The 12,088-nt window shown below is 39.9% G+C and overlaps 1 protein-coding gene across 1 annotated transcript; it reads left to right on the plus strand.

Annotated features, from left to right (window-relative positions):
- Nucleotides 1-617: 617 nt before the first annotated feature.
- Nucleotides 618-7,359, plus strand: LOC146669179 (ADP-ribosylation factor-related protein 1-like). Its single transcript, XM_085407789.1, has 6 exons — nucleotides 618-710; nucleotides 1,242-1,329; nucleotides 1,659-1,741; nucleotides 5,526-5,594; nucleotides 5,963-6,063; nucleotides 7,131-7,359. Exons 1-6 carry the CDS (start codon nucleotides 618-620, stop codon nucleotides 7,357-7,359), a joined length of 663 nt encoding a protein of 220 aa, XP_085263915.1.
- The last annotated feature ends 4,729 nt before the right edge of the window (nucleotides 7,360-12,088 follow it).

Raw genomic sequence — 12,088 nt, forward strand, 5'->3', positions numbered from 1 at the left:
AATTAAATATAAATTATAATATGAAAACAAACAGAAGATGCACATTCTCTGTCATATGGACCTGCATGAATAAACTTTCTGAATCCTTTATCATCTGCAACCGAAAATAGTTGTGGATGATTACTATACCTTTCTTATGTTGTTGTCCCTGCCTCTCTTTCTCTCTCTCTGTCTCTGTTCCTGTGCTACTGAGTGTAACTACCGCCCCTCCCCCCCTCTGCCCAGCGTAAAGCACAAGGCTCGCGTGCAGAGTGAAGCGGAAAAAAAGTGCGAGAGAGAGGCTGAGAAAAAGAAAAAAAAAAAACCCACGTGACGGCTCACGATAAGGAGCCGGCTCGCGTCGTTCACGTCAAAGAGCCGGCTCTAAGAGCCTTTTCGTTCGCGAACGACCCATCACTATTGTAGAAGTGTGCTTTTAAACGACGGCTTTTCTGACTTGTGTTATGAGTGCATACATGTTATTCTACCCCTATTCGCACACAGGCATGTTTAGTGGGAGTATAATGAAGCCACAGTGGCGCGTGTTGCTTGTTTAGCCTCATAGCTAAGCTAAGCTACCTAGCAAACATTAGGACTAGCGAACACGGACGTGTTTTTGTTTGTTTACTTTTTTAAAGATGTACACTTTATTATCCGGATTATATAAGTACATGTTCCAGAAGGATGAATACTGCGTTTTGATCCTGGGACTGGATAACGCCGGAAAAACGGTATCAAAGTGATGTTGTGTTATATAATTGGTTAACTGGGTTATGCACATAGCATTGAAAGCGGTGTTATGTTCTCTTGTTTACGTTAGCTTTGTGGTCTATCACTCTCTTTGTCTCAAGAAATCGTGAACTGTAAATAGGACAAAACCTAAGTTACAGAACGGATTAACTTACCTGGACGATTCAGCTAAATAAGTGGGTGAAAAAATTAAAGTAAACGACGGATATCAATGTGGCCATTAATGGAGCATAAACAATAAGAAATCACTTATGAATGTGCCACTCTAAAGGGGTTAGACTGCCTGAATGAACTGCATGTCCCACTTGATCCTGTCAAAGACAAGGATACTAGCAAAAGGGAAAAAATCAGGCAGGAGAAAGAGAGAGCGTGATGGTCTGTGGCCACCACCTGCAAATGAGCTGCCTGAAGTTTAGCTAATTTTGTTTTACACATGCACAGATACTTACACAGTGCTCATCACCTGAGTAATTCACCAGTCTAATGGTTACTCTTATTTTCTGTGTCTGTAGACTTTCCTGGAACAGACCAAAACAAAGTTTAGTAAGAATTACAAGGGGATGACTTTATCCAAGATCACCACTACAGTTGGCCTGAACAGTAAGTGAATGTAACAGTGTTAGGCTTGCATCAGCATGACCTCCTTCACAGTATTCTCCTGCCTTGTCAAAGTAGCAGGAATCGCTTGCTTTTTGAGTGTGTAATTACTGCTTAACAACGAAAAATGATTATTAGTTCTTTTTTGATGATTAACTGCAGGAATTAATTGTAATTTCATATTTTAACTGTTATGGTATAGAAAAGGACAAATCAATGCAATTATGTAATCTTTCATGTTCTAATGCTACCTTGTTTCTAGCTCACAGAACGTTCTTGATTTAAACTGCTGATCTATAACATTTTTGGGAATCTCTTGCTTTCCTTTACAGTTGGCACAATTGATGTTGGCAAGGCTCGTCTAATGTTCTGGGATTTGGGAGGTCAGGAGGAGCTGCAGTCTCTGTGGGACAAAGTGAGTTAAAAAAAAAGAGGAATTTTTCACATCCTCTACACTAACATAGATAGTATTTCTATTTTGAAGATGTAATATTTTACACGTGTTTAGCATACATAGACTGCACCTGGACAGGCCACACAGATACATTTGGCAACACCTTTTACCACCTGCAGAGGGCAGAAGTTTGTGTCAACATTTTCCAAGTTGTTCAAGGGATTTTCAACATAGCCTTTTTACATATGCTAATACTTTCGAAAGCATATTGTTTTTCTGTTTACACACAATAACAGAATAACAGATTTCTTAGAAAAATATTACCAGGTTCAATATTATTAGCACCCTGAAATCTGACTTTTTGATTGAGCCAAAACACAAATCACTAGTGTCCAATGTTGTGTTTTAACTTTGTTATCTTTAAAGCTTGTAAAATCCAGCTAAAACAGAGGGTTATGTTCTAATTTATTCTGAGTATTAAAATATCAGGCAAGGGTTGGAGCTGTCACTTGAGAAAGCATCATGCCAGAAACAAAAGAAATCAGTTTAGACTTGAGAAGAAAGTTTTTGTGCTCACAAAGCAGGAGATGGGTATACACAATGACCATAGCATATCCACATTTCAAGAACTGCAGCCAGAAGTATCACAGAAAAATTCAAAGAGAGCTTAACAGTACAGAACAAGCCTTGCAGAAGTAGGAAGCAAAAGATTTCAAACTCTGGAAAGAAAACTAATGAGAGATGTGCTAAAGACCCTTGAACAACTGTCAAGACACTAAATGACTTAGCAAAGTCACGAATTGCAGTCTCAAATAAGACAATCACTGAGACCCCGCGCAGGAATGGAGTGTGAAGTTGCACACCAAGAAAAAGTCCACTTCTGCAGAAGAGACACCTTGAAGCCAGACAGTATGCTAAGGATAACTTGGAGAAACATTATGCATACTGAAAGTAGGGCTGCCACAAACGATTATTTTGATAGTCGACTAGTCACCGATTATTTTTGCGATTAGTTGACTAATCAGATCATCATCCACTGGACGTAAAACTACAGCTTATTGCACCAGCAGCATCTGCTCTTATATAACTATCATTAGCTTACAGCTTTAAGTGTTTAAGGTGCTAACTAAAAATAAAGACAAGATGATAGTTTATTCAATTTTAATGAAATTTGCAGATTGTTTCGGTGAAGTTTAATAAACTCCTTGCTATCTAAAATATAACAGGACACCGGAGTATATTCTCGAGCATCTCACACTTCTGATAATCAGCTGTCTGCTTGAGGTTTATTCAGCTGTGTAAAAACTATAACTTTAATCTCAGACAAACTGATTTACTCAGGAACAAATAAAATACTAAAAAAAAAGCCAAACAATAACATTTTAAGTTATCTAAGTGACTCATATATACAGTGGGGCAAAAAAGTATTTAGTGAGCCACCGATTGTGCAAGTTCCCCCACTTAAAATGATGACAGAGGTCAGTAATTTGCACCAGAGGTACACTTCAACTGTGAGAGACAGAATGTGAAAAAAAATCCATGAATTCACATGGTAGGATTTGTAAAGAATTTATTCGTAAATCAGGGTGGAAAATAAGTATTTGGTCAATAACAAAAATACAACTCAATACTTTGTAACATAACCTTTGTTGGCAATAACAGAGGTCAAACGTTTACTATAGGTCTTTACCAGGTTTGCACACACAGTAGCTGGTATTTTGGCCCATTCCTCCATGCAGATCTTCTCGAGAGCAGTGATGTTTTGGGGCTGTCGCCGAGCAACACGGACTTTCAACTCCCGCCAAAGATTTTTTATGGGGTTGAGGTCTGGAGACTGGCTAGGCCACTCCAGGACTTTCAAATGCTTCTTACGGAGCCACTCCTTTGTTTCCCGGGCGGTGTGTTTTGGATCATTGTCATGTTGGAAGACCCAGCCTCGTTTCATCTTCAAAGTTCTCACTGATGGAAGGAGGTTTTGGCTCAAAATCTCACGATACATGGCCCCATTCATTCTGTCCTTAACACGGATCAGTCGTCCTGTCCCCTTGGCAGAAAAACAGCCCCATAGCATGATGTTTCCACCCCCATGCTTCACAGTAGGTATGGTGTTCTTGGGATGCAACTCAGTATTCTTCGTCCTCCAAACACGACAAGTTGAGTTTATACCAAAAAGTTCTACTTTGGTTTCATCTGACCACATGACATTCTCCCAATCCTCTGCTGTATCATCCATGTGCTCTCTGGCAAACTTCAGACGGGCCTGGACATGCACTGGCTTCAGCAGCGGAACACGTCTGGCACTGCGGGATTTGATTCCCTGCCGTTGTAGTGTGTTACTGATGGTGACCTTTGTTACTTTGGTCCCAGCTCTCTGCAGGTCATTCACCAGGTCCCCCCGTGTGGTTCTGGGATCTTTGCTCACCGTTCTCATGATCATTTTGACCCCACGGGATGAGATCTTGCGTGGAGCCCCAGATCGTGGGAGATTATCAGTGGTCTTGTATGTCTTCCATTTTCTGATGATTGCTCCCACAGTTGATTTTTTCACACCAAGCTGCTTGCCTATTGTAGATTCACTCTTCCCAGTCTGGTGCAGGTCTACAATACTTTTCCTGGTGTCCTTCGAAAGCTCTTTGGTCTTGGCCATGGCGGAGTTTGGAGTCTGACTGTTTGAGGCTGTGGACAGGTGTCTTTTATACAGATGATGAGTTCAAACAGGTGCCATTCATACAGGTAACGAGTGGGGGACAGAAAAGCTTCTTACAGGAGACGTTACAGGTCTGTGAGAGCCAGAGATTTTCCTTGTTTGAGGTGACCAAATACTTATTTTCCACCCTAATTTACGAATAAATTCTTTACAAATCCTACCATGTGAATTCATGGATTTTTTTTTCACATTCTGTCTCTCACAGTTGAAGTGTACCTCTGGTGCAAATTACTGACCTCTGTCATCATTTTAAGTGGGGGAACTTGCACAATCGGTGGCTCACTAAATACTTTTTTGCCCCACTGTACTTCTTCTTCTTCGGGGTTTAACGGCAGCAGGCATCCTTGTACATGCAGTGCTGCCATCTTCTGTTTCAGTCTGTTATTACACTCTTAAATCCTGCTACTTATTCCTGCTTCTTTTGTGATCTTACAAAGCTTCAAACGACGCGTCGACTATTAAATTAGTTGTCCACGATTTTAATAGTTGATGTAATCGTGACTATTACACACACACACACTCAGGTTTTCTTTGTTAGGCCTTAATTGTACTTTGCAGGGGCGTAAACAACAAAGCAGAGTGCAACAGCAGTCTGCATGTCTTTTGGCAAAGAAGAATAACAAGCATAAAATCATTTTAGGTTATTTCCCCACCATTGTCACAAAATACCATCAGAGCATTCTGTGCAAAGGATAAACTGTTTGGATTATTTGGAGACAAAACATGTTACGGAGCCTTCACTTCGTCCAGACCAGCTTGGCACAGAGAAGGGCCGTCTGAACTTCAAGCCTGTCCAAGCTACTATAGGGCGAAACACTATGGACAGAGTGCCAGCAGCAGAGACAAACAACCGTTCACACTCATATTTACACCTATGGACAATTTAGACTCACCAGTTAACCTAACTCCACTAAGGTAATGTCTCTGGATTGTGGGAGGAAGCCACACAGACGCAGGGACAATCTGTCTGATATTACGATCAGTTTGAAGATCTGAAATGTGTGACGAATATGAGAAATTAAGGAATCAGAAAAGGTGCAGGTACTTTCTCAGAGTGCTATTATTGAATCAGTGATTGATCTCTCTTCTCTTCCAGAGAAAATGATCAGCAGTGAGGCACTGGAAGGCGTTCCGCTCCTCGTGCTGGCTAATAAGCAAGATGTACCGGTACCTGGACTTTTCATTCACACCAAGCATTCATTCATTACACGTGCACTGGTATTCAATACCTACTGCACAATCCACTTCGTATTGTCTCTGTCCTATCTTTGTGTATTGGAAATAGATATAGTTAGTAATAGAACCTTCTTATCTCTTAATTTTACCCAAATTTAGCGAGTTATTATTTATTTGTAATTTCTAGTTTTATATCTCTTGGAGATGTATTTTTTATATTCTCATAAATATACCATTAAGGTATTTGGGGTGAAACAGCATTTTGGGACGCTGTACACTGTGTGTGTGTGTTGACAATAAAGACCTAAAATCTTGAACTTGGTCACTGCCTTCAGTCTTGTGTATGTTCTTTTTCTCAGAACTGTTTGTCGGTGCCCGACATTAAAACAACCTTCAGTGACTGTGCTCCAAAGATTGGCAAGAGAGACTGTTTAGTCCAGCCTTGCACTGCTCTCACAGGGTAAGGCTACAACAGTTTTAAATGATGCCTTTGTTTGCAACAGCTTGCTCTCACACATGATGCAATGTAGCATGTGTTCAACAGAAGCTACGCTATGAAAGTAATTGTTGTGTTTTTATTTGATTCAATTACAGTGAATGCAAATTTGCATCAATTTAAGTTTATGACCACATCTGTTAATAGACAAGGACTGCCTTCAACAATTCAAATAATAACATTGCATCAAACGTTTTCTCACATTTAATTACAGTCCCTTCACTTAAAATGCAAAAACAACCACAATGTGGTGATTTCCAAATATTAAAATCCTAAATTTAATTGGAAATAGTCAAAAGACCTTTTTGTAATGTTTTCATTTCATTTTCAAAGTGTGCCAGAGGTTTTTAATGGTTGACAGGTTTGCACTTCCAGTAGCATTAATGGGGTCAAAGTTCCTCGTGCCACGATCAATAGCAGAAAACTGCACCATCACAGATTCTTCTGAACTGTACGATGGATGGTCATCCTTTTTTAACAAGGGTGGATGTTTCAGAATGTGATTGCACAGCCCTCCTTTTCCTCAACCCAACTTAAATGAGCTTGAGCCTCAGAGAAGACATTAGCATTTGTTTTTGTTTGTCCAAAGTCACATTAGTGGATGCAGTGGATTTCACAAGTAATTCTCAGCAGATGCAGTGATTTCCACTCTGTCTGTTTTTAAAGTAACATCCCAGCTGTTTAGCTTTCAGCCTTGTCCTTTCTGTGAAGAAATATTTTGCACCGTTTTGAATTCAATCCTCGTTGTTTACTGTTGTCTGCTTGCAGACTGGTGAACTGGCCCATCTTCATTTTTCAAAGACTCACCTTTTTCTAGCCAGTCATGTTATTAGATCATTGCTTAGTAGCTGCTGTTGGTCCGGGCAGCAGCTACAGCAGCATTAAATTCAAACTGAGCATATATTAGGAAATGCCTTAGTTTTAACGTTTCATGTGTTTTTGTATTGCTTTCAATGAAATGTTAGTCTTAAATAATTTCACACTCAGTAGATGTTAAAAGAAATATGAAACAATCTGCTTGTTCCATACAGGGACGGTGTGAATGAAGGCATTGAGTGGATGGTGAAGTGTGTGTGGTCAGAAACATTCACCGGCCACCGAGACAGAAGGACATCACATAAGATGTTTGCCATCTCTCCACTGAGATTTTGGACGAGTTTCTCCTTGAGGACATTCCATATGTTAAGCCCTGGAGCTGATAACTCTCACCTTGTGTTTCCTGTGACTCTGTGGATTTCTGCCTTTTGGACTTCATCATAATATTTTCATCAACAAACATAGATTCAGATGTACTGTGAGCAGACGTCTGCCTGTTTGTGCCTACACTTTTTGAAGGTGTGTCGTTTACTTTTGCTGGGATCAGTGCTGCAGCATCTATATGGAGCACTTTGAGGGCACAGAAACACTGACACATTAAATATACAAGCACTGATGGGCGCTATTTTTTCACACTATCAGATTCAATAAACAGTGATCCGTGTTTTTTTTTGATGAACTTAACGATACTGCAGTATTCCATCATTAGAACCTTTTAACATATAAACAGTTTACATTTAACTAGGTTGGTCTCTCTTTTTTGTCATTAGGCATAAGACAGGAATTATTAGTTATTGATCCGTGCTGTCCTTACACAATTTTCAGCATTTGGAAAAGTTAAACTTAAGTAAAGTTAGTTAGCATCCACTTCTGACATTAGGAATTTAGGAATCGGCTTTTTATGAACAATTCCTAATCCTCCGCTGGTGATGTGCCTGTATCACAGTTAAAAACAGAGCTGTACTATACTAGTATTGCCCAGTCGGTTCCTACAGGTAAACTTTGAAATATCATTAGCTGTAACCTTAGTCTCTCATCCTGTGGTTCAATTCCAGCTTTCAATTTCAGAGTTATTTGTTGCAACTAACTTGACCAATAGAGATAATAATAATAATAATGAGTCAAATAGCAAACACTATTGCTCTTCCAGTACAAATGTGTATCAGTGTAGTTAGTTTGATAAAGAGAATTACATGAATGATAAACTCTTCACAGTTACCACATCACGGCCCAGTTGTCAAATGACAGAAGAGTTTGGACAGACATTTCTTTGGGAATAATGTTGTTCCTGCTGAAAGACTTTCAAAGACTTCGAGAAGCTGACCACGCACTTCTTTGTGCTGTTTGTTCTTCTGGTCCCTGCTTTATGTGTTGATTTCATACCATAACTATCACTTATTTAAGTTAGACAAACATGTTTAAATTGTTCAGGGGCCACTTTAACTGTGATCATGGGATTTTTAAATCTTTGCATGCATTATTTTTTTTATCACTATGCATTTAGATTCCCATGACTATAAAAAGAAGAATTCTTGATGAATAAATGGGGACAAAGAACTTTTAAATTTACAGACTGGAAAAATCAAAATCCCAGTAATGTGAGTGATTGGTTTGTAGCTTGAACCTATTCGCTGGAACGTTGAAGACAATATAATTACACAGCAAGCAAGACACGAAGTAGGCAAAGTTCTTCATGTTTCTCGTGCACGGGAGAGAACCGGAAAAACGCCGTTCCTTCGCTTGACCCCAGCTGCTCTCCTCCGCTCAGCATATGTCAAATCACCCTAAATTACTGTAAAAGTACACAGTTTGACAAATGTATTAGCAGTTATCCCATTCTTCATTGATCTCATCCAATGGCAAACTGCATCCTACGAGCAAACAAATGAATTGTTAATTTAATAGTTAAAATAAAAAAGTAACATTTTCAAAAACATCTCAGCTTGGTGGTGCTTCCTCCGGGTGTGCAAATCACATGTCTCTCTGCAGAGTGGTTTAAGTTCTGCAGGGCGTCATAAATGTCTCTTCCAGTTGTTTCCATCATTGTCCATAGGACCAGAGTCCAAATGTATGTAGAATAAACATTCAAACATACCAGTTGGTTTTGTTGTTTGTCAACATGGGTCTCAGCTATCATGAAAGCTGCAGACCTCTTCAGCACTCTAGTTTTATGGCCTCTACCAACCCCCATCACCTCACTTCAGGCCTTCGTCCTGCGAGGGGGATACTTATGACTCCTCCATTGTCCACGCTCTGCAGAAAAAGTTTGCTTAACACCTGGCTCTGCCAGGAGCCTGCATACACACCATCATGGCCTGGAAAGCAAGATCTGGAAGTGAAATCAAACTTCACACTTGTAAACAATTGTATCATAAGAGTAATAAAGCATTCAACATCAGCAAGACAAGTATCATGTGCAGGTTTTCTCAAATCAGTAAACTACAACTATTACCATAATTTGCCTCAGACATGTATCATCCCATGTGCTCAGTCAATATTAATGTAATCGGTGACTTCTCCTAAGCAAAGTCACTCAACTCATCAATGACTATGAGCTCAAAAGTGGCCAGCTAATGAGCACCATATTAAACTATTCCAGAAACACTGCATCTCTTATTTGTTTTTCTCATGTCACTTGTCCGCTTCTGCTGAATCCTCTACATGCACTCTCAGAAAAACAAACATTAGCCACACACATTGACTGTGGTCAGACGGTGGTCAGACGCAGGTCGACAGGTTCCGGAGGTGCCATAAAAACACCATAAAGTCAACCATCCATAGCTGTGGAAAGAAATGACACTAGTTTTCAACACAGGAAATTTCTCACATGTTATTCACATTGTCAAAGTAACCTCCACATTTTCCTAACAACACAGTGCAACAGCATCACCAACTCATAACCTGTAAACACAGTTTCTTCACACACAAACATTAACTAGTTGTCCTGGTATAAATCGCATCATCAAGTCACATGAAGAAGTGTAATGCTGTAGAAAAGAAAATGCAAATGTTAGCGCTGCGCAGATGTATACACACTTTCTCAGTTTCCTCTGTAAGCAACACAGGATAGTGAATAACACCCCTGGTAGATGCACAGACACAGAAAGTGGCATTTAAAAGGTTAAACCATCACGCAACCTCGAATCTTGCTGTCATCTTTCTGCTCCTGTAAAAGGAAACACATAAATTCATCCACCCTTTTGCCCTGTCCAGGTGGAGGTTAACCTTGAGTCGTGGTCAAGTCTTGTCAGCTTTTACCAATCAGTTTGTTTTTTATTTCCATTCATTCATTCATTCATTCATTCATTCATTCATTCTTTCTTTGCTGATAGTGGAAACCATCGTCTTATTTAGTTTCCACTTTCAGCAAAATGACGTCATTTCAAAAAGAAAAAGAAGAACTTTAGTTCGGATTACATCGCTGAATCCTTTTTGGGCAGGGACTCTTATTTTCTAATTGTCCCAAATAAGTGGCTTTCTCCTGAGCCCATTTTAATGCGGAGAAACTCACTTGTAACAATTTCCTCGACGACGTGTCATACAGCGCTTTCTGTTCTAATCGTGCAGATCTGCTCAAACAGAGATTATCGAACAAAACTTTCAGTGCACTGTGAAAGTATCAAAATAAAAAGGCCTCGTTAAGTCATGACACAAGCTCCTCATCTCAGGAGGGTAAATCATACCATTAGCATGGTTTATCATACCATCATACTAATCCTTGAAAGAGTAGTTGTCAAACAGCTAACAGATCATCTGCAGAGGAATGGTTTATTTGAAGAGTTTCAGTCAGGTTTCAGAGCTCATCACAGCACAGAAACAGCTTTAGTGAAGGTTACAAATGATCTTCTTATGGCCTCTGACAGTGGACTCATCTCTGTGCTTGTCCTGCTAGACCTTAGCGCAGTATTTGATACTGTTGACTATAATATCCTATTAGAGCGATTAGAACATGCTGTAGGTATTACAGGTACTGCACTGCAGTGGTTTGTATCATATCTATCTAATAGACTCCAATTTGTGCATGTAAATGGAGAGTCTTCTTCACACACTGAGGTTAATTATGGAGTTCCACAGGGTTCAGTGCTAGGACCAATTCTGTTTACATTATACATGCTTCCCTTAGGCAGTATCATTAGAAGACATAGCATACATTTTCACTGCTATGCAGATGACACCCAGCTCTATCTGTCCATGAAGCCAGATAACACACACCAATTAGTTAAACTGCAGGAATGTCTTAAAGACATAAAGACCTGGATGGCCGCTAACTTTCTGCTTCTTAATTCAGATCAAACTGAGGTTATTGTACTCGGCCCTGAAAATCTTAGAAATATGGTATCTAACCAGATTCTTACTCTGGATGGCATTACCTTGGCCTCCAGTAACGCTGTGAGGAACCTTGGAGTCATTTTTGACCAGGACATGTCCTTCAACGCACATATTAAACAAATATGTAGGACTGCTTTCTTCCATTTGCGCAACATCTCTAAAATGAGAAATATCCTGTCTCAGAGTGACGCTGAAAAACTAGTTCATGCATTTATTACTTCCAGGCTGGACTACTGTAATTCATTATTATCAGGATGTCCAAAAAACTCACTGAAAAGCCTTCAGTTAATCCAAAATGCTGCAGCAAGAGTCCTGACAGGGACTAGAAAGAGAGAGCATATTTCTTCTGTTTTGGCTTCCCTTCATTGGCTTCCTGTTAAGTCCAGAATTGAATTCAAAATCCTGCTCCTCACATACAAGGTCTTAAATAATCAGGCCCCATCTTATCTTAATGACCTTGTAGTACCATATCACCCTATTAGAGCGCTTCGCTCTCGCTCTGCAGGCCTACTTGTTGTTCCTAGAGTATTTAAAAATAGAATGGGAGGGAGAGCCTTCAGTTTTCAGGCCCCTCTTCTGTGGAACCAGCTTCCAGTTTGGATTCGGGAGACAGACACTATCTCTACTTTTAAGATTAGGCTTAAAACTTTCCTTTTTGCTAAAGCATATAGTTAGGGCTGGACCAGGTGACCCTGAATCCTCCCTTAGTTATGCTGCAATAGATGTAGGCTGCCGGGGGATTCCCATGATGCATTGAGTTTTTCCTTTCCAGTCACCTTTCTCACTCACTATGTATTAATAGACCTCTCTGCATTGAATCATATCTGTTATTAACCTCTGTCTC

Source organism: Rhamphochromis longiceps, linkage group LG5 (assembly GCF_057381845.1).
Source record: "Rhamphochromis longiceps isolate RC_006_pf linkage group LG5, R_longiceps_female_GT1.1, whole genome shotgun sequence".
In the NCBI taxonomy this organism is placed as follows: Eukaryota; Metazoa; Chordata; class Actinopteri; order Cichliformes; family Cichlidae; genus Rhamphochromis; species Rhamphochromis longiceps.